The sequence below is a fragment of the Drosophila subobscura genome, chromosome J, assembly GCF_008121235.1.
Source record: "Drosophila subobscura isolate 14011-0131.10 chromosome J, UCBerk_Dsub_1.0, whole genome shotgun sequence".
Classification (NCBI taxonomy): Eukaryota; Metazoa; Arthropoda; class Insecta; order Diptera; family Drosophilidae; genus Drosophila; species Drosophila subobscura.
Genome location: NC_048532.1, coordinates 9,489,079 through 9,514,958, shown reverse-complemented (window position 1 = coordinate 9,514,958; position 25,880 = coordinate 9,489,079). Strand labels below are relative to the sequence as shown.

The 25,880-nt window shown below is 41.6% G+C and overlaps 1 protein-coding gene across 2 annotated transcripts; it reads right to left on the bottom strand.

Annotated features, from left to right (window-relative positions):
- Positions 1-8,559: 8,559 nt before the first annotated feature.
- LOC117893352 (cell death protein rpr) lies at positions 8,560-25,241 on the bottom strand. 2 transcript variants are annotated; one of them, XR_004648805.1, is made up of 2 exons: positions 8,683-9,776; positions 8,560-8,611 (listed from the first exon to the last, which is right to left on the bottom strand). XR_004648805.1 is itself a non-coding variant. In XM_034799942.1 (2 exons), the coding sequence occupies exon 2, from the start codon at positions 9,479-9,481 to the stop codon at positions 9,263-9,265; it is 219 nt and encodes a 72-aa protein (XP_034655833.1). In that variant the 5' UTR covers positions 9,482-9,492; positions 25,228-25,241; the 3' UTR covers positions 8,678-9,262. The 2 variants fall into 2 exon arrangements, 1 of the variants encoding a protein (XP_034655833.1); XM_034799942.1 differs by lacking the exon at positions 8,560-8,611 and adding an exon at positions 25,228-25,241 and having other exon boundaries at positions 8,678-9,492.
- Positions 25,242-25,880: the final 639 nt, after the last annotated feature.

Here is a 25,880-nt window from a genome sequence, read left to right as displayed (position 1 = left end):
CATATGCAGCAGGGCTGCGAGTGCGATGAATCGATATTTCCCAGGGATGCATTTCATGTGGAACAGACAGATTCGAATTACTATTTTGAAACGATAAGAAAAGAAGTTTTTATGGAAAAGTAAAATATGTTGGATTGGAAAATAATGGAGTGGAATTTCAATTAAATTAGCTCGACAGTAATCATGGCTAATGGTCAGCTGACAAATTCCTTTTTCGATAATTACTGCCATTTCCGCGGACTCTTCGCTGTGGGCACAGCACAAAATAAATCTATAAAATATGGCAAAATAATCAAGCAAAAAGCAATGAAAAGCCGCAACCATGTTGATTACAAGCCCTCAACGCGAACACGAACAGAAGGACACACAATCGTTACACCAGAACAAACAACCGCAATGTAACACTCTTTCCGAATCCCCAGTATCCCCATATCCCACAATGGTATCCAGTTACGGGTGGCTGCAATTGTTTGCCAAAAACCATTTAAACCTTTATTTGAAAATTACACATAAACATATTGAAAATGCTGACTGATGGGGCGCTGGCGTGGCGCTTCTGCTGGGTAGTTAGTTGCCTACCCTGCAGTCCCTCGGAGTCGAGTGCCTGACTGCGAACCGCAATGTGACGCTAACCAGCTGAGAGCGCGGACGGGGCATCATCATTTTGGCGTGTGACTTGTCATAAATAATGAAAATAATAATTAAAAAATATAAAAAACATATAATAAATAATTATCAATAATTTTTAAGGCGATAACTCACTGTAATTGAAAGTCTAAGCGAGTTCTTTTGGTGTTCCCGATACCCCAAGTTAAATGCTTAACAAAAAGGGTATTACACTGTCCTCGTCACATCGCATTCTCTGCCGTTTCCTGTCGATTTTATATTGCTGGAAATTGCGAAACATATTTGCCAATGCATTTTGGAAAACGTCATTAAGTCGAAAATCGTTGGGCCGAGTGCAACGGCCTATGAAGAGAGAGGAAGAAGAGAATTTTCTGCCACTGCCACGGACACTGCCACTGGGCTCCGGACCGCATTCGTGATGAATGGTGGGTTGGGGTGGGGCGTGGTGGGTCTTGCCCAATGCCAATGAATTTTCATGAATGCAGTCAAGTCTATAAAAATTAATGCGTTGCAGTTGGCTGCAGTCGGGCTGTTTGTATCCCACTTCGAGTGCATTTTAAATATGAGTTAAAAAGCCTGGAAAATGCTTCAAGAGTTCGGACCTTATCAAATGGTCATTTCTGTTTGCATTTAATTAAAAATCAACCCAAAAGTAAAGGCGACACGTGTGTCCTCTGTCCTGCGTCCTCTGTCCTGTGTCCTCTGTGCGGCAGGCGCGATAAATCACGCTAAAACACAAAGTGTTGGAGTAATTTATCATTGTCAACGGGCCGGTACGGGCCCAAAGGCCTCAAAGGGTTGACAGAATCTGCCGGAAGGACAGACAGACAGATCGAAGGGATTAACACTTTAAATTGCCTAGTTAAACAAAAGGATATTGTTGTCCAGGCTGTACGATGTTTGCATTACTCCCATTACGCAGAATCCCTCCCTCTCCCTCTCTTTTTGCTCTGACGTTTTCCATTTAATTGCCAAAATCGAAGCTGAACACGGACCCTTGGCATGTATTTACTTAGCCGATGATTGTGGTCTTGGGGATTGTGCTTGGACATTGGGCTTGGAGGTAAAGTTCACTAAATTGCATTTCGTCACGCAATTAGTGGTTCATTTGCCGCCTGGCTGCGTCTCCTACAAATATCCTTTCCAGCTCTCCATCGTCTCTGTTTTGTTTGCTCAAGGCTCCAAGGAGCTGGTGTGTTTCCAGCAAACTTAATTTCATCTTATTACGATGCAGAAATTTTGCAATTTCCGCAAAGTCCACTCCTGAGCGCCGGTCAATTGGACTTCACATCCTTCAATTGCGTCTTGGGCGATGCCTTTGCCTTGCCCAACATCTTGCAACGGAAATGGAAAATTTTTGTGGCTACGACTTTGGTTTATTGGTTTATCCCAGTGTCCAGCCTTTTCGGTTAGTTGAATTACATTGGTGACTATCCAAAATCGACTTTATAATGTCTGCAAAATTGTAGGGGGAAAATTCAGGGCCGGCTCTGTCTTTGGCTATCGGTGAGATCATTTAGGGGCTGATCTTTTCGCATTTAAAGACCCTTCCCGAATGAATTTTTTGTCCCATTTTTTTAACGACAAACATACACAATTTTCCATATAGTAATTTCTAATTTTTTTAATTTATTTTTTTTGTTGTGACATTTTATTGCGAAAATTTGTAGGTTTGCCCATAAGTAGCGGAACTATTCCGCCGCTTCATTCGTATTTTTATGACCACAAACCAAAGTCAAAACAGAGCAAAATACGGCTGGGACGAAAAGGAAGCATTAAAAAAGCTAATTTAATTAAAAGAAAATGCAATGAAAAATGCCATTCTGACAGGAGGAGACTCGGAGCTGGGTAGGAGTACGGCACAGCCCTCTGGCATTGTCCTGTGCGTGCTGGCCGGCAATTTGGCCAATTTTTTATGACAGCAACGAAGGAACGGATCCCGAGCTGAGGAGCTGCAAAAAGGCAAAAGTGCAACGTTCTCCTTTGGCGCGATTTTATGCACATTTATCATAATTTCACACGCAGCCAGAGATCCTATGAATGGGATGTGGGATGGGTTTTGGTTTCGGTTGCGCACACACACATAAAAAATAGATATATACGGTGTAGCCGGTGTGAGGCGGTTTTCGCAGGGCGTGGAAATTGCATTTTGCCTTTTACGAGCAATGACATTTATGACAGTTTTCCCTTCCCTTTTTTTGTTTTGCAGGGGAAAAAAGTAGAATCGGGGAAAATGGGAAAACAGTAACAATGATAACCCATTAAAACTATTCGTAAACACACCTTTCCCTCATTTATTTCTGTTTCTCCGGCTCCATTGAGTGCCTTTCGTGCCACTCGTTGCTCCTGCCACTTTCTTGCGGACATAAACCTCCCGTTGAGATGTATGCAGATCCTCTCAGACCCACTCTCACTCATGCCCTTCCTCCGGCCCATGTCAACACGGTGCAACAAGGTTGCCAAAACGCGTTATTAATATTAATGCAAACGAATAAACATCAAGCAGCAACAAATACTTGTAATAACTACTTTGTTGCAGCTTCAATTGCGAGGGGAAAAGTGGCCTTTAAGTTACGTTTTGACTAGAAATTATATCGTAATACAGACAGAGCAGCTATGGGGAGCATCTCCCGTGCTTATAGTTATTTTTTGTGAACAAATAATGAAATTACTTTTTTTATAGACTTTTATTTTATTTTATATTATTGTGTGTGTGTTTTGGGCTGGAATCTTTGGAAGGTAAATGGTACACGTTTTCCGGTAATTGAAGTGTTTGTTGTTGTTCCCAGTTCCTGTGGCAGCTGCTCTCCTCCTCTCCTTGGTGGCTTCTTTGTCCTTGGCTCATAATTCTACTTGTGACAAATCAACGCCCTCTTGTAGCTGACTTCCTGCTGCTTCCTTCCTCGGTCTCCTCGGCCTGCAGCTTATGTGTAGTTTTTTGTGTCCTCGAAGTCCTCGCTGTCGTTTTATCAAAAGTAATTTCGCTATTTTTTATATCCTTCGACTATTGCCAGCGATTTCCGTTTTGTCGCTGCCACTGCCACTCGCTCTCTCTCTCTCCAGCACTCGTCAATAATTTCGTCTCATTTCATTCTTTGTCATAAAAATGGTCAGAAGCGGAGATGTGCCCGAAGAAATGCGGCAAGTTGCCGTAGCATTTGATGCATGCAATATGCAGAAAGTTTCCTATTTCAATAAAAAGCAAACGAACGACGTCGAATTGTGGATATAAATCTATAAAAATCTCTGCATTTAATATCGTAAAAATATCATCCCCGGGGGCAAAACGCGTCGCGTCCCATGGCTGAATGTCCCCGTGGAAGGCTCATCGTTTTTCCTGCTTTTCGGATTTTAGTTGCTCTATTTCAAAGCGACAACAGCTGGCAGTTGTACAACACTGTTGCAAGGTTGGCAGAAAGCTGCTTGAAAATGTTTGGAAAATGTAGAAATTTATTTTGAATAATTTTTAAAGACTCCGAAGAACCCTGACGAATTCCATTTTCTTTTATTCACCTTTCGTTCCCAGACATTCAGCATCTTTAGACAAACAATTGGTCTCAATTAGCACCAACATAAACCCCAATTTGGTTTACTTACTTAGCAAAGAAACAACCAAAGACAAGGCAAAAATGCTGCAGGCAGAAAACCCTTAAGGAAATGCATTGCAAAATTGTATAAAAGCCAGACGCAGTTACCATAAAGGTGACAATCAAACCGCAGATTTTTATTAGCTGACATATTTATGAATATTATTAACATTTCGTTTGGCAAACATTAACTTTTATGCGATGAAACAACAACAGGGACTGAGGCAGAGGCAGAGTCAGAGTCAGAGTCAGCCGAATGCAGAACAGGAAAATGCGCAAAAATGGAAATGTATTTTTGCATTGGGCAAAAGGATCTGAGATCTGGCATTTGTATATACCGATGCTGATCCTGATGCCGGGCAGTCCGGATGCCGAAGGGTGCGCGCCTCCGTGGCTCATTAATTTTTATACGCGGTGCGTGTGTGCTGTGCTGTGCTCCTCTCCTCTACACTCCCCTCCCTTCGCTCACACACTGTTGATTGCAATAAAAACATATTTTATTAGTTGACGAAAAAGGATGCCCCAACCAAAGGAGAACCAACCACCGTGTGGAGCGAAGAGCATCAAACGGAGGACCTCTGACGACTGCCTGTCAGCATAAATTCATTATTTATGATGCAATCAATGGCCCGAGCGTATGTCGAGCCCATCAAACTCATCAGCTCGCATCGGAGCGGTGCCATCATCCCGATGATGCTGATGATCCCCTCTGCCACACAACGGAAGTTTGTTTATTTTATAGTTTCTGACGCCTGTCGCATCTCCATATGAAGGCGCGAAAATTTCTTCCTTCTTGTCATGCTCTTTGGCCGAGAGTTTTGCTATTTTGGGTGGAGATTTGGGACCGCTGAAGCCACACTGCCCTACAGGGTATTCCCGCATTCGTTCTTCAAATGTTGTGTGCAGATTTTTCGCAAACAAATTTGTGTCACGACGGGTTGTCCTTTTTTGGCCTGACAGTTATGTGTCTCAGAGTTTCTTTTCTGGCAAATTTGAATGCATTCTGTGGACAGGGGTGGACAGGGGCATGTTTGTTTGCATATCGGGGGTGTGGCAGGGCATTACCAGAGCTCAAATAGTTCTATACATAATTTGCCATTTGGAGAACTATTTAGTCGTGATTTTGGGTCTCAAATGGCAAGCAGCACGAAGAACTAATTAAAATGTTCGCTCAACTTGATGAATGGTCTGGGACTTCCTATATACAGATGGAACTTCCACCCTGTAATTAATACGCTGCGAATGATGAGTGTGTTCCATCATCATCATCATTATCTTGCGTGATTTGCTTCACCTCTCGCAGGCGAAAGTATCCTTCAACGCACATCCTGAGACTCCAAACTGAATGGCGGTCACGCATCGTCTCGTCATAATTTCTTTTTCTTTTCTTCTTGGATACATTTCCTATTAAATATTCATGCGAATCTGGAGGATGTCAGTTTGGGTTTTCCTTTTAATGACATTTCAATAATTAATGTATTTTCCCTGCTCTCATTTTCTTTCTTTTTTTTTGGTTGGTGGCTTCGTTTCCTGACGTGTGCGTGTCCGTGTCCGTGTCCTTCGTCTGGACTTCTTGACTGTGTGACTAGATATCATCAATCAAAGTATATTTTTAAATGTTTTCGTTTTCATGGAGCCGCCGCTGTCTGTCGCCTTTCGTGGCTTATAAATGATGTTATTTTTTTTCTTTTCTTCTATTTTGATTACAATTTTTGGGTGCGTTTTTTTCCATAGGTTACAGAATTTGTAACCTCATTTTTGAGCAGCTCTCTGTGGCGTCTAATCCAATTTCCTCTTCAGTTGCCCAACTGTCATAATAGCCAGCGACGGCGCATGGCCACGGACTCTGTTTTCCAATTGATTACACGACACCCACGACTGCGGCTAATCCTTGAGCGAGGAGGACAGGACCCTTGCACTCATAATTCCCTTGCAGGAAAATTTCTACTTTGGTGAACACAGTCGGATCGTAATTTCATTAGGCCTGCCATTAGTTGTTGACTGATTTGATTTGATTTCATTTTATTTAACCCGAATAAGGTTGGGGAGCGAAATTGCCAAAAGAAAGAGCCACAAAAAATGCGTAATGCCAATATTTTGGGTTGTCCGAGAGGTATGCCAGAAGGGCATAGGGTATATTTGAGTATTTATAGCATAAAATAATTTACTCATGGAAATACTTTATTTCCTTTAAAGCCACTTAACCAAGAGACTTTATCTTCTGTTTTAGCAATGGGTATGTCCCAAGTCGATGCTCTCTTGCAGTTTAATATTTACCTTTTGTTTAGGGATTTGCCTTTTGGGTCTGTTTGGGTCTTTGTTAATTTTTTGCAGAAATATCTTTGGGTTTATTTCGCTGTCTTTCTGTCTGTCTTGCCGCCTGTGTTCGGCTAATCGAAATAATTCATTTAGAGACCAGAAAATAAAAGAACAGAAGAATTTGAAACGTCCTAAATGCCAGACAATTATGTGGAAGGTATGGTACAAAACAGATACAGATCAGTCAAGGTTAGGGCCCAAGACACCAACCAGCAACCAAAAAAAAGGGATACGAAAACAATTCCTGGAAATTTATGGATAAACTTTTGTTTTGATTCGAGTTCACTTAACTCTGTTCGGGATGTTCTACCGATCTCTCCCGCCAGCCAGCCATTTGAACGGAACACTTTTCGAACTAATTAACAGCTGAGCGAGCCAGAAGTTTTTTGGCCAAATGGTTGCCAATCCCTTCATTCGTTTGCCAGGGATTAAATGTGTTCTGTCTGTGATTTTTACAGCTCCTTCTGCTGCTGCTGCTGCTTACAAATCGCTCGACATTTGGCGCAACTTCCACTCGAACATAATCATAAACTTGTGTTAATTATTTTTCATATGCTGCTGCCACACCCCCTCCTTCGAGGCACAACTTCTATCTGTTGAACGTTAATTAGTTTTGTTTGGCAAAGTGAAATTTTTGATTTCTTTTTCCGCGCGAGCGAGTAAACTTTTCATGAACTTTTTTTCGGGCAATCAAAGTGAATTGAACTGCAGGATGTGCTGGATGCAGTTTCGGCAGCTGCATAAGTGCAAAAGTTTAATTAAAAGTCCTTGTCGAGCGGCGCCCAGGCCATATCCGCGCTTGCTGACGAGACCGAGACCCTCTAGGATTGCACATTGATTTTTTTGTTGCTGCTGCTGCTGTTCTGCCTCCGAGCACTTTGGCCAAAAATTAACTTAAGAATGCAAATTGTTTTGTTAGCACCTAATTTTTTGACATTATCAAGGGGTCGCCGCTGCAGGGACGGGACCATCCTCCGCAGCTACAAAGTTTCGCAGCGCAAAAATCTTTGGAAAATATTTTTGTACGAGCATTTCTTTTTTGCATAATTGAATTTTCCCTGCGTGTTTGACTGCCGCTTGTTGAACAACGTTGTCGGAGTGGCAGAAACTTTCCCAGAGTGGAAAAGTTCGTCTAGATGTAACAGTTTTCCCCCAAGCAACAGAAAGGAAAGGGGCTTGTATGTAATCATGCCAGTGCCAATAAACGCCATACTTTATTTTTATATAATGCATTAATTTAATATATTCTATTCTATATTTGCAGATCGAACCTGAACCAATTATGAGAATACGAAATGCCGTGATTTATGTGAGTAAACAATTACCGACGGAACTATTTTTAAATATTTATATGTAGGACTCGGCTTTTTGTAATCAACAACTGCCGTCGGGTAAACATTTAACGCAAGTGTTGTCCATCTTCTATACAAATTAATGTTTCCAATATAATATTCAGTACTTTGCTTTAGGGAAGAGCGCAGTTTATTTTTAATTTTGCTACCACGCTTCTGAACATTAAATAAAATCCATCAAAGCCGTCGGTAAAAATAAATGACACTTGCCTTCAGAATTAGTTTATTTTTAAATTTATTTTTCTGGTCGCAAGTGGATCTCTTATCTGTGGGTAAACCTCTTGTGTATGGAATGTCAAGTTCAAGAAGGAAAACGCCGTCGGAAATGTGATGACGCTTCGCTGGCTGGATTTTGAATGCGGGGTGAGCGCCTGCCCGTTGCTATTTATACCCAGCCGCTCTCTCTCTCTCTCTGTCTCACTCTCCGCTGCTGCGGTGGTTGTGCTGCTTGTTCTGTTCTGCTCTCATTTCGCTCTGCTCGCACATTAATGTGCTTTGCCCGTGCTCGCATTTCTCTCTCTTTCTCTGTCTTGCTCTCGGTACGAAGTTTTTTTGTTTTGGTATTTTTGTTGACATCGTCTCTTTCGTATTTTTTGTGCCTGAACATCCGACGGCAAAACCTTCTTCAAAAATATAAATTCCCGCAGAATCGACTGCCTGTTCCTGAATATTTGGCAAGAACTCATCAATTGTGTTCCGTCATGTGCTTCCGCCTGCGTCTTTAATCTATAAATGAGCTGACAAATTACCGCCATCAATAAATGAAATATATAAGACTGTTTGTGCTTTTCGTTTACATTTTCTCATTGTTTGTTTTATTGACTTTTATGTTTGGCAAAAAATTGATACAATTTCTGGCCAACCTTCAACGTCGACATTCGTTTCAGTATTCTTCTTTCGTGTGTTTTGTTCTTGACATAAAAAACTTGGAAAAAATATTATCGCTTACAAATGAACTTACAAACTATTTCAGATTACATAAATATACATCGAGTTGGGAGTCTGGGAATTCATTTAAATATGCTTAAAAACTGAAATTATTGCTAGAGAAACTATTTTTTTGTTTTCCGTACAAAATGCTTTTCTTTTTTGTGTGAAAATATTCTTTAGGGACATTTTTTGTTGTATAATTTTTTCGTAGAAACAAAACCATTATCACAATCGCTTTGATGAGTAAACTAAAAAGAGGTTTGTCGGCTGGGAGTCCTGGGGCAGTGGTTGTTGGGTTGAAGCATATGCCTATCCTGGACAAAAATGTGGCTGATTCATGACTGGGTTTTTCCACTTTGTACTTGGAATTCTGGACTGGATTGTAGTTCTCTTCTCTTTGCTGCTGCTTTGGCGCTCCTCTCCGCTCCTCGGCTCTCTCGAAACTGCTCACTGGGAAGGCTTGCGGTATTTGCTGCACTTGCGGCCGGCCACCGACCGTGGAAGGCACTGGCTGGGCGCACTGTCCATGAACTGGCGTAGGGTCTCGAGGACGATGGTGGCCAGGAAGCGCCACTGGGAGTCGCGTAGGCGCAGCAGCTCCTGCTCCTGTTGCGCCGCCTTGCGCAGCAGAGTCGCCTGGTCGGGTATGTAAAACGCCACTGCCATCGCTGCTGCTGTTGCTCTTCCTTCTCTTTGTGTCTCTTTTTTGAATTGCACAATTACGGGCAATCGACGGATGACTCAATGACTTTCTCTTCTTTGAATATTAACTAAATGCTTTGTTGACTTTGCTTGTTGTTACTCGCACACCGACACACACGCACAGATTCGAGTTCGTTCACTTTGTTCTTGGCTTTGGCTGCTGCTCTCGCTCTCGCTCTTTCTCTTTTATATCTTTATTCAGCTTTTTGTGTTTTTGTCTTCGCTTCACGTCCGCACGCTTCGCTGGCTGGATTTTGAATGCGGGGTGAGCGCCTGCCCGTTGCTATTTATACCCAGCCGCTCTCTCTCTCTCTCTCTCTGTCTCACTCTCCGCTGCTGCGGTGGTTGTGCTGCTTGTTCTGTTCTGCTCTCATTTCGCTCTGCTCGCACATTAATGTGCTTTGCCCGTGCTCGCATTTCTCTCTCTTTCTCTGTCTTGCTCTCGGTACGAAGTTTTTTTGTTTTGGTATTTTTGTTGACATCGTCTCTTTCGTATTTTTTGTGCCTGCCCGAAAATACGAACCAAAAAAAGAAGAAGCCGTAATTTGTTGTTGTTGCTAGGGCGATTGAGCGTGGGTGTGGCAGAGGTAGAGGCAAAAAGCAGAAGCAGCGGCAGCAGTGGCAGTGGCAGTGGTGGCAGCTCGGCGGCCACCTTGCGCGCCTGTTGCCATGCGTGCTGGCAGCGTCGCTGCCTTTGTTGTAACTGTATTCGGCGCAAAGTACAGTTAGCATATTAATTGTATTAAATCGTCAGGCAATGACGATGATGAAAGGCACACGAGGAGGATTCCCTGTAAAGTGAGACAGAGAGTGACACTTGAAATATGGGAAAAAAGTGGGCCTAGTAGGTGTATCCATGGGATATGTATCTGTCTTACTGCCGACGAGCCTTCCAGCATCTTTCTTTATGTGGAGCACCCAGCCTTACAAATGATCGCAACACTTCCGACTAAATATTATGACAGTCTCTCATAAATTCACGTTATAAATATACCATATAAGGTGAATTTTTTCAACAATGGGCTCGTCCCATGCAATCTTTATTCCCATTAGAGCGGAACAACTCGGATATGATCTGTGCGTTTTTCGTTGGAAAATTTCCTTTATAAAGAAATATTAACGAAAATTTCGTTGAGGATTATACTGTAAATGATTAATAATTATTATAATTATTGTACTGTTAATTATGATACTCGTTCAATGACTTCTTGAATAATATCAGCTAAATACAAGTATTTGTGGTCAATTCATCATGTTACTGATTGTAGGAAAATTATAGTGATTCCCTACGGGCTTATCCCATGAATTAGCTGTTCTGTTTTTGTTTGATTTAAGTGTCCTATTTCAGTTGTATATTTTTTTTTATGAATTAATGGATAGATGTGCAAATAAAATAGGGCATATTTCAGACCGTGTGAGTGTGATTTAAGGTTTTTATTGATATATTTATGCTATGAATTCTAAAGAAAATCAACACACAAAGTTGTGTTGGCAGTTAATGTTATTGAGCAAACAAATCTTTAATTTACTTATTTATTTGGTGTTTAGCCTAGTGCTAAATTATTTACTTATATTTAACCCACTAGTCTGGCAATTATGTTACTTTTAAAGCTTACAAAAATGGATTTTTAATACTAAAAAGGTAATCTGTTAACTTTAAATTCGAATACGAATACTTTGCTTTGTATTATTTTATTTTTTTTTTTTTTATTTATTTGCATTTATATTTATTTATTTATCTTGGGTTAATATGGAATTGTTCGTTCCACCGCCAGAGATCTCTAAATGTATTACATATATAAAATCTATGGATTAAATGACAATAAAACATTCTTTGCAGCCAAAATCTTTCTCCATAATTAATCTACGTAAGAGTGTACCCATTCTAGAGTTCCAAGTTTGTGTAAGTAGATATCTATGTATGTATGGAAACTCCACCCACAATCTCGTAATGTTGTAACCAGAAGCACACACACTTGCACACAATCGAATCGAAAACCTTACGGCGAGCGTCTCAAGTGCTTCCACTGGGATGGGTTTGGGACGGCTACCACTTAGGGGTGGCTCTGCGTCATCGTCTACGGCGACGGGTACACATCTATGTCTAGGTCTATTGTGGCCAGAACTACTTGTAGTCTGCCTCGCTCGCTCTCTGTCCGTTCCATCTCTTTCGCGCATTTATAGTTATTTTTTTGTGTTTGTCTGTCTTCCTTCTCTTTGCCGCCTAGGGCTTGGCTTTTCCGGGTTCACGTTGTCGTCGCCGTCGTCGTCGTCGTCAGCATAAATCGCAGCAGAGGCGTGGCTTATTTCCTAACAGCATTTCATGCTCCAGAAGTCAAAGAGGAAGCCAAAAAATGTGTGTGTCTTCTCGCTCTTTCGCCTTAGCCCATTGGGGGACCCCAAAGTGGTTCAAGTTTGAAATTTTGTTTTGGGTCTGTTTCTGTTTTTTTTTTGTATTTCTTCTCCTGAGTGTGTGTGTGTTGTGTGTGTTTTGGGCGGAGTTATGCTTTGGACCTTTTTCGTTTTGTGGCTGAAATGGGTGGAGTCTCGACGGTCGACGGTCTGCTGGCCAAATATGTTGAGAAGTTGCCCCTGAAAACGATTATTCTCGGGATAATTTGCGCATTTATTATAATTGAGGCTCTCGAATGTCAATTAGTTCGATGATTGCCCTCTTAACTACCTCTCGGCGATCGCTAGATCCCCTTGAAGATGTTCATCTAATTTTCCAATTGCTCAATGAGGCGTAGACTTCGATAGGAATCTCCTTTATGTTCGCTTAATTCTTGTTTTCCTAAAGGATTACCACATGGGTACCTTCCAGGCCCAAAAGAAATCCCACCAGTCATGCGGGTAATTATGGCAAATATTATTTAAATTAACCAAGTTCTAGATGGGTTACTTGAGGGTTGAACTGGCCAGGAAACCCATATATCATTTGCATAGCTAATTGTCTCTGACTGAACCCAACCAATCCTAAGTCGTTCTTATGGGAATCTTGTCTTGTGGCTTATTGAATTTGTCAAATTGGCTTTTATTTGTTTCGATTGAGTTTTCAATCTGCATGTCAAATGACCCACATGATGTGGTTCGACTCATTCCTGGAAAGTGTGTCAGTCCCGGAACCGCAACAAATCAGAATCTCGGATTCCGAAATTCACTTTGCATTCATTTCATCAGACTCCTCTTTCTGACGTGTCCCCCGCGACTTGTCTCTGACGTCTGTGCGCAGAAACTCATTTGCGATCGAGATCTGGGGACTGCCTCAAAAGTTGTGGGCTGCACATTCCATAACATTCGCAGATGCTAATGAGTAACATCATCAATGCGATAACAGGTTTTTACCGCTCTCATTGGATTTTATTTACCGTTTTTGTTGGCTAACGAATTTGATTTTCACTTTACTTACATATAACAAAGAATTATTATTTTGAATGCTTTAATTCGACATTCCATTAATTCTCACCTTAGTAGGTTTTTATTTAAGTTACAAGTTTTAAAAAGATTTTTTTAAGCAATCTTAAGCTCACCATAGATACCAATTGAATTTTGGGTATAAAAGTAGTGATCCTTTACAAACGTCTCACAACGTTCCACTTCATTTCAATACGTTAGTCAGGATGCGAACCCTTTTTTTTTGTTGCTGCATAACCGAAATCGTCATAATCGCACTGCGGCTTTGCACTCCCTGCGTTCTCTTTAATCTCAGCCACTCTCACATTTCTCACTCTTTGGTGTTTACTTTTTCCCTTGTGCGTTCGTTTCGTTAATTTGTGTTAATTTTTTATGAGCTCTACTGGTGGTCGATCTTGTCCAAAAATGTTTTCGTTTGTTTGATTTCCCATTTCTCGATAGAGAAACAAAGACAATTGCCAAGTGATCCGTAGCACATGGGTCATTAACTCTCGCTCTACCACACTCTGGGATGAGTTCGCTCCCCCGCCACTCACTCGCTCACTCACTCATTTTGTAACGCCTGTCATTGAGAGCTGCTTAGGCAGACGGACGATCGTCGTTGTCGGAAGCTTTAAGCCGAAACCAGAGGCAGCGATTCCCAGGCCCCAACCGCGTCGTCGATGAGTCATACACACAGAAAACACCAGCGCCGCTGCACCGACATGGCATGTGGAGTGTGGGGGGCACCACTGCCCAATGCGGTGAGAGTAGAAGACCAACGATTGTGATACCCATTATACCCAGCCTGGAGCGTCTACCCCATGGGAACTGCATTGCTGCTTGGTGCGCGGGGCAAACGTTTGATCAGATTCATCATACCCACAGCAAAGTTACTACCCATAACGAGACCCATTTAATGTTGTTGAACGAGCCGACTGGTCGGTAAAGAGGTGAAGCGGAGAGGAGCTGGGCCTTGATGATCGTCTCACCGTCTGGTGCATAACTGTTCACGGGCTCGGGCACTGGTCCTCCATTCCCCCCAGTGTTCTCTACGCTCTCGAACACACACCAGACGCAAAAAAGCGATACACCATGCAGGAAAACTGATATGCCGATAAGATTGGAGGTGGATCGTCCACTTGGACCGTCCGTCGCGTCGCCGACTCTGCCTTTGTTTAATTTATTTGATTGTTCTTTTTTTTGTTTGCTCACCAAAGATCCCACTGTCCGTCCCTGTCTTCTTGTACAAACATGTCAGCAGTGTGGGTTCATTTTCTTCTCTGTTTTTTTCTTATATTTTTATTTGAGTAATTTTCGCCCCTTTTTACCATAGATTTTATGGTTAGATAAGACATTTTCGGTATGTGTTCTCTGATTTTCGTTGTATTCTTTTATTTGGGAAAGGTGCGTGCATCGACGTGCCTGGACTGCTCTTCTTCTGGACCCACTCTCTGTGTACACATTTGCTTTTTGTCATTATTTGTCTTTAGTCTTAGTTGCACCAATATTTTACCCATGGGCAGTAGTCAAGTGTACCAGTGGAGTATGAGTAGGGGCGCAGACTATGTCTCTATGTTCTTACATCATATATGAGTCATGCAACGACTATACGATGTCGTGCGTGTGTGTAGAGGTTCTCCATGCTGTAGGATAGTTTTGAGCCACTTGCTGAACTCTTTTCACTCGGAAATTAAGAGTCTTAAGCAGGGACCGTGAACATTGATTATTATTTTGTTATTTGTTTGAAAAAATCATCCATTTAAAGTAGCCGCACAGAAGAATTAAATGGAGCAACAGACTGCTCTAAGGATAAACTACCAGAATCACAAATCCTAGCAATTAAATTTAAATTCATTTAAGTGACGAAAAATAATTTGTCCACATCTGTACATGCTTACATATTACATATTGACTTAAAAAAAACGGGGGAAACAAAAAAATAAACAAAAAATTACGATAATTGCATCCGTAGAGAGAGGGTGAAATTGTTGAATTACAATAAATTATATAATTTAATTTATGTTTATGCGTGGGAAGGGCTCAGTCATCTGCCTCCTTCCCCGCATGATGTGCTCGTGGCTATAAAACATTTTCGGATGATATCGTTAGCTGTTTCCTGCATACTACACTCGTAGCCAGACACGGCGGCGTCCCTCCCCATCCTCCATCCGCCTCTTGATCCTATTCAAATTTCTGCTTTTATCTATTTTATGGCCAAGTATGTGAGGAAATAGTCAAAAGTTTCATGGCAATGGGTGGGTGTAGGACGCATGTAGTGTTTGGTTTAGGGTATCCATCCAGTTTTATACACTTTGATTTCGATGCTTTTCTCCTTTAGTTTTATGGGTGTGCATCTTTTACGACCTGCCGCCGTTGCTTAAGACTGTAGCGGGGGCGGAGAGACCATTGATAAGAGCGTCGATTCGCATACGTGACATTTGCAAATTTTTTAATGCGCCATTTGAATTGGCACTGATGCTTCCAACCATAAAAGATGCTCCATGCTCCAACGGGGGAGTGCCACACACACACAAAAGACAATTTGAGGCGCCATGTGTTGCATATTTCATGGCATTTTGACGCAATGCATTAAATTTGCAAGAAAAAACAAAAACCAAAGGAAAATGGCCAGAGTCAGAATGCTAAAGCTGATATTCAGACTAAAAGATACCCGCTAATCGGGCGTTTAATATGAAAAACGGATTGAAAAGGCTCTACTGTTAAAAGTCTTGGACAAATAAATTAAACGGAAATTTTGTTTGGTAATTTTAAAACTATCTTCAGCTAAAGTGTTATTTTTGTAATCTTTCATAATTTGGGTATTTATCAAAATAAAGCAGGAAAATAACACTCAAATAAATGGAATGTTTCCCCAGTAACTGGCACAAGCCAGTTGACTTTTTGTTTCCATTGCCAATAATTCGAATTGTATCGTTTTAGAAGCAGCAAAACGCATTCTTATCACTGTACATAATATACAATTTCAACTGCTTGGCAAACCCTTCAGCAGTCTGCGACTAATGGGTAGCAAAGAGAAAGAAGAGAAAACTGTAACATAACGAGTTGAGTGAATCAAGATGGAATAGGTTTTAAATGTTTAAGTGGCCATAAAAAAACATTATTTTCTGCATAAATAAGCTAAGTAAGCGATATTCAGCATAAACAAAAGCTAGAGCCTGGCATGACGTCAGGAAAGAAACCTTGCAGCACACTCCATAAATTGTATCAACCATATAGACTTGGTGGTGTGACACATGTAATATTTATTTCGACAGCCATAAACCCATTTGCATATATGTAAATATTGAACATAATTTTTTTGGGCAATCCCCAAAAATCAAATTAATTTTAATTATCGCCCACAATTTGATGATTGCTCCCCCTGTGCCGCCCTGTTCGGTTTTGTGTTGCGTGTATTTAAAATGCTCAACGCCTATTCTGGCCTATAAATTGTCCATGGTAATTAAGTATCGCAGAAGGCGATAAAAGCACCGAGAGCCGTTCCACGACTGTCCCTTGAGATGATGCCAGGCCCTGGCCTGGCTGACAATAACTCATAAAGGCATTTTAGCCTGTCCGGCCTGCCCTCGCGCATTTGCCGCGGCTAATGACCAACAGGACTTTGGGTCTTCCTCCACAAATGGTGCGCAATTAGTGTGCAATTTTTGAGCGCTAGGTGCCCGCGCACATCTGTGACCCCCAGTCGCAGTCGCAGTCCCCGGCCCACCCACTTTAAACACACACATGATTAGCACCGAGTGTGTGTGTGTGTGTGTGTGTTCTTGGCGTTGTAATTGCTTTTTGTAATTTATGCCCGCCACTCGGCTGTCGATGATGGTGTTGTTCCCCACCCGCTACTCCCACAAAGTGTGTTTATGTCGGGGGTGAGGACTGCTGAGTGCAACAGTTCCTTACCTTCCATGGATAAAAACCTATAATGTTTGGGTATAACGATCAAGGGTTTAAGGTATTACAATTCTGAGCAGCTTAGAAGTCAGCTATGGGAGCTACATAGGTCAAGAAAAAGGAACTTCCTTAAACGATGGTTCCGGCAAGGGCATCTAAATCTTCGGCTATCCACCTTTGCCTGTCCTTTCGGTTATTTCCTCTTTTCAGCCATCAACCCATGTCGCCTGCCCCTGCTGATGATGATGCACTTTAGGTCCATCATTATGACAGCTGCTTGACGACTGAAAGGGTCGTGCTCTGGGTTGGTTTTGGGTGCTTACCGCTTACACGCAGCTTGCAGCTGATGCCACCGCCCGTACAGCTCAGCGAAATTTCGTCATGGCGATTAGACCTCACACCCACAGATTCCCTTTTGGCTTCGATTGGACTGCCACTGCTTACTTTTTGAGACTTCCAGGACAGTCAAGTACAAGTGAATAGTTGATGGTAGTTTTTAATTATCTTGGCATTGTTTTCTGATCAATTTAGGCAGACATAATGGTGGCTCCTTGGCTAAGTCAATGCCCAGTGGGTTCTCTATGCAGACCCATACAAAATAATCAAAAGCTCGGCCTCCACCTGCCCTGTCGCTGCCACCGCGTGTGTGGTCCGTCTCTGGTCATGTCGCTGGACATATTCAGGTTCATTCATGCACAAATTGTTCAAAGTGAAACCCACTCCCGGCTGCATTTGTCATTTTTTGGCCCCCTTTTGGTGTGCCCTTGTACAGGGTATAATGAATAACATGAGCAGATTTCCCACTGGAATTCAATTTTATTTAAAAGGAAAATAGGTTTCTGATTAGCAGAGTCTATAAGGTACATTTTGGCACCTGTCTGTGTCTTTATATATTTTTTTACAATTTTTTAACTGATTTCTGCGTGAGCTACCATGTCTTAAAAATATATAAAATATTATTTTTAGTGTGTTTGAGGCTTCGGTCAGCTTTTCGTCTGTTCATTTGGCAGAAATGTTGCAAATGCGCTTTTACGCTTTTGACTTCAATTTTTGCCAGGCAGGCCGAAAAGCTCTTTTGATATTTCACTTTTCAAAAATATACACACACAGCATTTGTTGTTGTTTCTTTATTTTTTGTTGTAATCGCATTAAGTGCGCCTGTTTAACGCAAATCTGCCCGGAACCCGAGCCATCATCAGAGCCTTGATCCTGGCCCAAAACGCTAATGATGACTAATTTGTTTGCTTTTTGCCAGAGTCCTGTTTCTGTCCTTCCCTCGTGGCTGAATGTACTCGTGCGTTGAGTGGGGGGCACATGTGTGGTGCGGCCACAAGTGTTTGCCAGGGACTTCATCCTTGTGCCTGCTCTCTTCCACTTCCGCTTCCACATCTCTCTGCAGTCGTAGGAGTTTATTTTTTGTTATTTTTGCAACATTTAACGCTTATTTGGGTCTTGGCTAAGCTTTCCTTTCCCGTCTCCGGGCTCGGGCTTTTCAACTCTGTTTGTTTTTTCTTCCATTTTGCGTATTTGTTGTTGTTGTTTTTTTTTTAGACCGCCTTTTTGGAATCCGTTTGCTCTGGCGTTTTGTTGTTTTTAGATGCAGCGCACAATTAATTTCCAATTAGCATTTTGTTTGTCTCGAAATGTTGAGCAAATGATTTGGAGGGTGACACAGCTGCAAGGTGGGTGGTTGGGCAGGCAGCAAATACATTTAGATATGCAAATTTATGTTAAAGTTAATCCTTCTCCTGTGGGTATCACTTTAAATATATTTTTGGAGTCTTGTAAAAGCAAAAGCTTCGAAAAATTAAAACAAATTCACAAATAAATAAGTATTTAAATGGTAAATTAGTAAAATCTCAAATAAAACGTTAAGCAAATCTGAAAAAGAACAAAAAACACAACCTAAATCGTTCTACCACGCACAAAATCAGTAAATCCCATCCATAGATGTCCCCAATTTAAACAACATCCGTAATGTGGTCTGCCCTCTTATCCATTTCTCAACCAAAAGTCTTACTCCTGCTCCAGCAACTCGACAAAAAAAAGAAACACCGCTCAATCCGCTTAACTAATTTACTCGCCCTGGCAACATATCCACTCTCTCCTAATCGGACATACCAAAAAGAGGAACAGCAGAGTAGAAAAAGAAACGAATGGTGTGGCAGGGGGGAGGACAAGCAATTGCTAAATTAACAAATTATGCATCGCCCAAGCGGGACCCCTAAGACGAAAAAAAAAAAAAAAGAAAAGAAAGAAGGAAAACGAGCACTTAATTTAGTTAATGTAAATGCAGGGCAATCCCAAGTCTTGGACGGACGACCTGACATTTGACAGATGAACTGCTGGTGTTGCCGTAGGATGAGGGCGGGAGAGCGCTTTCAATCTTGATGCGACTCAAGTTGTAAGTCCTAGCGGAGTGGAGAGAGGTCACAGGACAACTGGAGTGGCTTGCACCCGAAAGATTTTCTACGGAAATCATTTTATTTGCAAAATATTTTGTTTGGGACTCAAAGTTGGTAGGAATTTGGCTCAGTTGAGCATTGCCTTAGTTAATAAACAAACAGAAATGAGCATTATGCAAACAAATACAAAGCCAGTTAGGCCTCAGGGCATGTCCAAGATTATTCCGAGGCATATGCCCCGAGTTCCAGCCCCGAGCCCCACACTGTGCTCTGTGTTCTCTGGCGGTGGTCGTAAAAAGCGAAAAACCTAATGATTTTATTGCTTATGAAGATGTAACTCATTTGAGTCAACCCTTTTTCGACAATTATCCTCTTAGATAAACAATTGCAGACGCAGACAGCGGAGGAGAGAGACGAGGCGTAGCGTAGTCCTCTGTTATCAGGTTTTCTTTACTTTTCTTTTCGCGCAATATTCCAGAATTTTACGCTGTTGTTGCCTTTGCTTTTACACGTATTTTCTTTTGTTTTCCATTTGGTCGTAAAGCGTTTATTTCATTTATGCTGCGTTATTCCCTTTGGAGATGTAGTCATAACATCAAAAAAATGCACCAATAAAATTATGCAAAAAAAAAGGAAACAAAGGACGAACAGAAAAGGATTAAAAACATCCACAGGAAGTGGATAAGTCTAGGACTCGCGGCAGCTGTGTTTGTTCCCCTTTTAATTACTTTCGTATAGAGCAGAAAACTATAAGCAGCGCTTCAGTTTTTATGGCTCCGATCGTAAATGTAAATGTAAATGTCTGGGGAGTCGCTCGATGGATGGTTCAAGGATCGTAAACTAGAAAAAAGCCAACTGAAGCTCTCCTCCACTCATAATCTTGGCCTATAAATTTGCCAATTCATCCCTCACATGGCTTATGTTGTATATGTATGTATGTACATATGTATGTAGATATGCCATCGAATTTCATGAAAGTATTTTTTTTTTTTAAGCTCAGAAATAGCTGGAAATATGTCAAAACGGAATGGATTATACATAAGGTGTTGCCTTAATCGATTATTCTTTGATGGGGTACAATTTTCTTGGACTTATAATATTGAAAAAAAATTAACTGTATTTTATATATTCATCCTAAGGTTATTTATACATATATATTATTTTTTCCAAATTCGTAACGTAATGACAGGAAACTAGCTTCGACAATTCAGAATATCGCGGCATGTCCTTCTGTATTTAAAATGGTTTCAATTTCGAGAAACTATGACTTTAATTCACCACCACACTCACCAATTGCTTCTGTTCGCCAATATTTGATCCAATTTCCATATGAAAACGTCTCTGTGGGTTGAAGCCATTCCCTTTTAAAACTTCCATAAAAGAGTCCAACTTGTAATCCAATAAGCTCCGTGCAAAAATCATTTCTGTGCAAAAAATCTTCAGCTTCTTACACTCTCTCAAAGCTTCTACAAAATTAGATGTACCCATCGGCACGCATTCAAGCCTATTATCAAGATTTTCGAAACGTTCCAGTGTGGCTGCGTACTTTTTCATAACATTAAATAAATCCACGTCTCTATGAACAAAATTAGATTTCATAATTAACGATTTGAGCTTCGGACAGGTGGGTGGGTATGATGCTACTTGGCATCTCCAAATTGTAAGCTCTTCCAATTCGGGGTATACCAAATCCTGGCTCGGAGTTAGTAACACCGCGTAGGAAATTTTCAGGACACGCAGCGTCTTCAAAATGACACATTTTTCAAAAACATTTCTTATTGCGTCGAGTCCTCGAAAGGGAATAGCAATGTCTTCTGGTTCACCTGCAAAAGGTGAAAAGTACAAGTGTTAGAGATATAATTTTTGGACTAGCTACGATTCATACCTTGATCATTCCAAGATATGTCTAAGCTTAATACTTGACATTCTGGCTTGATGTAGTCGATCGCATCCAATTGACTGTACAAAATATTCTCAAACTCAAACTTAACTGTTTCTCAGGCCAATCAACTTTAATATGGTTTCGTGTGAGTCAAAGTGACACATTCTAGGTTAATGCAGTACTGCGATACCAGATCGAAAATAGGCCCATTTAGAACATCAAGGACTTTAAGATGTACAACTGTTTGTCCGCATACTCGCAGAATTAATTGGAGCTCGTCGTCTGAATATCTGCAGCAAACAATCTCCTTGTATTTGTCGCGCGAATTGTATACAAACACAGACTCAAAATGTTTGCTAACTTGAGCCATTTTCAATTGGTCTTTCCGTTCCAGGTAACCAAATATTTTATCCATTATTTCATTGGGTAATTTTGATAACATTTTTAATGAGAAATTTGAACACGTTCTAGCAAACAGAAGCAACCGGAAACAGGAAAGAGAATTTACGTACATATCCATCAGGGCTGAGTGTGCGATGAATTGCTTCGACAGTTATATCGATGTTTTCCCAGGGATGCGTGTATGTATCGCTAAAATTCATCGCACACTCAGCCCTTATGGATATGTACGTAAAAGCTCTTTCCAGCTCTTTTGCTCTGTGCCCAGTATGACCAAAGAGCGCAGAGTGCATGCTCTCTGGGTACACTGTTTTGTGTGTTCTTGCAAAGTAAAATTTTGTATGAAAGCGGGGGGAGTGTGTTGGACAAAAATGCATGGAGAAAGCACCGCATTATTGGATAAGTCCGTTCCGGCTGGACAGAACTTCAATAAACATGTGTCGTATATCTTTATACATTGATAAAATGAGTACCGAGTTTAAGATTAATAAATTCCGTCCATCCGAGGTTTTAATCGTCTTCATTTATTGCTAGCCCTCTTGCGCTTGTTTTCTTTCTCGTGTCTTGAATTTGTCGACAAAAGATCAACAATTTCTATCTTTCGCTTCGAGATGGAAGTATTTAATCGGCTAGTTTTCTGTTATATTATCTGCTAAACTGAGTTCTCATCTGCAAAATTCTTGCGACTAAGTATTCTGTCGAACATAAAACAGGGTTGATTTCTTATCGTTTGAATGGGAAAATCATCCCTGATTCTGTTGCAAGAATATTTTGCACGTCTTAGTAATGGGCTTTAGAAGCCAAGTGAAAATATTATTCAAAATATATCGGACACAAATATTTTCAAAGAGAAATAAAATACATTTTCAAAGGATTAAATAAGTTCTCAAATCGAGAGCTGAGCGGTTTTCGCACTGCGTAACAAGCCAATCAGTTAGAAAATCACGAACCAAACGATGACCAAAGAATTTTGATAAATACACGAACAAAAAAAAGAAAAATAAATCCCGAAAGTCTTAAGACCTGCACCTCACGTTCTTGTCTGAGATGTCATCCACGCAATTATTTCTAATGCTAGGACACATGATGGCTGGAAAGGACTTGCACCCCACCCCACACACTCTTCTGCTCTAAGCCAAAACGCATGTCAATTTGTCAATTTCGCATATATTTTGCGGCGATTCTTTTTTTTTTATAAATATTTTTTTTTGTGTTTCCTGGAAACGACGGCGACGAGGACTTCTTTTTATTGATATCGTCCGGGCAACACGTGTGGAGGACTGCTTGGTCGGTGGAGAAGGGGAAGTTCCACACACACACACACTCGCCACAACAATGTAATCTGATGCCAGTGTCCGTGTGGTCCACATGTCCGTGCGATTGCCGTTGGGTTGGCATTCTGTCAAATCATTATGGCCCCAAAAAATAAATATGCTTTCATTCGGCGATTCTTTCTCTGCCATTTGCCATGGTTTTGGCAGTTATCCGCAAAAGGTTATTTGATATTTTACAGTTGATAATAGTCAAAAGCACGCACAAAAGTTTCCACATCACACAGAACAGAACAGAACTGATATATAATCGCACATACATATATGCTGGATCATTATAGTTGATTGATGTGTGTGTGCGCCGGGCGGACGGACTTCGTTTGTGATTTGATTTTCCTCTGCGGTTTAGGATTACTTTGCACACAACTGTACTAAAGCTTCTCCGGTGTTTGCAAACTGTACTTAATGTGGCGAATAATCTGCACATATTATCGTTTATTTTTGTACCACACGCAACTGTACCTTAAAGACTTCATAGCCCACACCCCCGACCAGGGTTGAGATTTAATTATGGGAAAATAAAACAAAGTGCAGAAAAAGTCAACAAACCTAGTGATTGCTTCTCAACTTCTCCCTTTCGCTTCCCGTCGCTACACGTAATTAAGCACAAGGCCAGCCGCGGTCCACTCTGTCTCACTTTAAGATCCGTGCCACTCAGGTTGGTCCTGCTAGGTCCGTGCGGACAGGGACGTGCAGCAGGAACAAGAGCAACCGGGAATCGCCTGCATTGAATGCATTTAACTCTTTCAGTGGGTTCTTTATGGTCGGTCATTAATATGCTTGATTATTTCCCTTGACTGGGTTGTCCTGCTGCCCCCGGGTTCTCCGTCCTTCTGCCGACGACACGTGGCCGACGCCGTCCAGCGCCCGCATAAACATTTTCATCCTCAAGTATCAACTTCCTGTGTGGCGCGGCATTGTAAAAATAAAACCAGAGCATTGTGTGATTCTTGTGTGTTGAAAAAATATACAAATAATATTCTCAAAATGTGTAAGAACTTTTGGCATTACCTTGACATCAACCCCCGACAGCGGACTGGCTGGCTGGCTGGCTCGATAAAGGGTTAAGTAGCAGCAGCAGAGAGTGACAATCTGGGGGTTGGGCCACGCCCCATTATTAAGGCTGATTGACGCCTGCTTTCTGTAATTTTGTAATTGAAACTGAAGTCGATTTTTCCTTTGCTTTTTTTACACAATTTTTATGTTCTCTTCTTTTGTTTTTGTCCTTTTTTTTCTTCTTTTTTTGTTTTACTGCTGCGCCCACAATCATTTGTTTGGTTATCCTTTTGATCTTTTCGCTGGTTTGTCATCTACCCGGGGACTAATGCTCACTGCCAGGCGTGCCTGGGTGTGTGGGGTGGGGTGCTTCCTTCCTTGCTGGCTTTTCCGTTTTTTCTATATTTTTATTTTTAATTTTTGTAATGCAAGTTGACAACAAATTATGATATTGTCACACTGTTTTTTGTCTTTAGTGAGGTAGACAATGGCATTTGTTATGGGTTTGGGGCAAAATATATAAGTAAAGTGTTCCCTAAATATGCCTTAACCTTGCTATGCATTTGTATAATTATGCTCCCTCAAAAATGTTATAGAGTCTGGGAGAAATGATCAACCATTAACCTCTCAACAGCGTCGGACAATAATTCATGTGATGAAATATGGAATATTTCAGCCGAGAAGGGGTAAGGAAGGGTCTCACCTCAGTCATCAATTTCGGAGCATCGTCCTGCTGCCTTAATCTCAGTATATCAAACTGTCCAAGTGCCTTTGGCTTCGTATGGTGTTTGCCAGGTTCTGGTCCGATGGTCGACCACTTTAACCAAAGTTTCAACCAAGCGACAAGCCCTCAATTATCAGATTTGCATGAATGATACTCTCGCTCCTGATGCGGTTCCCCGTTGCTGGTTGCCGGCTGCTGCCTGATGGTCAGGATATGCTCGAAATGGCCAGGATGCTCCATCTGCCTGCTTGTCTCTCTGCCGCAGCATAATATTTCAAATCAGGCGAACGGAGAAGAGCTGAACTGCTCTCATTATCAAAGCACAGCATGTGGTTAGCAAGGGCAAAACTTCCTGAAAGGAAGTAACCCCCCAACCATGGAACGAACTGGCTGCAGAGTGGCAGTAGCGGGCACCCAAGGAGCCGTAGCCATGTGGCCCCCATGGATGATGAAGCAACACTGCAGAATTTCAGTCAATTTCCTTCGAAATTGTTTTTTTTTTTTTTTTTCTGTGTGTTAGACTCCAGCTCAGCTCTGGTTGGGCTTCCTGTGTCTGCGCCGTGTTATAGATGGATCCCTGTTCGGCATTGTTCCCTGGTAGCCTTACAAGCGACAGTGTTAAATGGTTGCAATATGTCATCAGGTTGCTGCTGCCCTTCTCCTCTGCCCTGCTGCTGCTGCTGCTACTCTTAGATGACTGCCATGATAGACCAATCATGCCCAAAACAGTCACACCAGCCACACACAGAGTCCTTCCACACTGTCCTGGTGCTCAGGGTCCTCGCGGCAGTCCTTCCGTTCCGTATCGTTTCGTTTCGTTTCGTTCCTTTGCTGCGATGGCGCCATTTGTATGAAAAATCGCCAGGATGCTAATACGTTTGACTTCCGTTGACGGATTACCGACTATTTTCGGTCTACCCCGATCCCCGCTCCCACCCCCCTGGCACTGGCAGTTTTGCAAAATTGCTGCGTTTCACATTTCATTTGAATATTTTACTCGAATGTTTTTTTCTTGGTTGTCTATTTGGCTGAGTGGAGGCGGCATGATAAAGGGAGCGACTCTGTGGGCAATGCCATCTGATAATTTGCTGTGCTTCTGAATGGCAGCAAAACAAAACCCGATAAGTAATAGGCCCTAGACACCGGGCAGGTTGAGTTCACCAAAAGCACTTGGAGAAAGTCAAATAATATTCATACAAACATAGGAATAATAAAATAGAATTAAAACCCTGAATTATCGTAGCCAAAAGATGATTTTTAAGACAGGATTTAATTTCAGTCTGACGATCCTTTAATTTATTTCGCACAGTAAGCCATCTCGCCC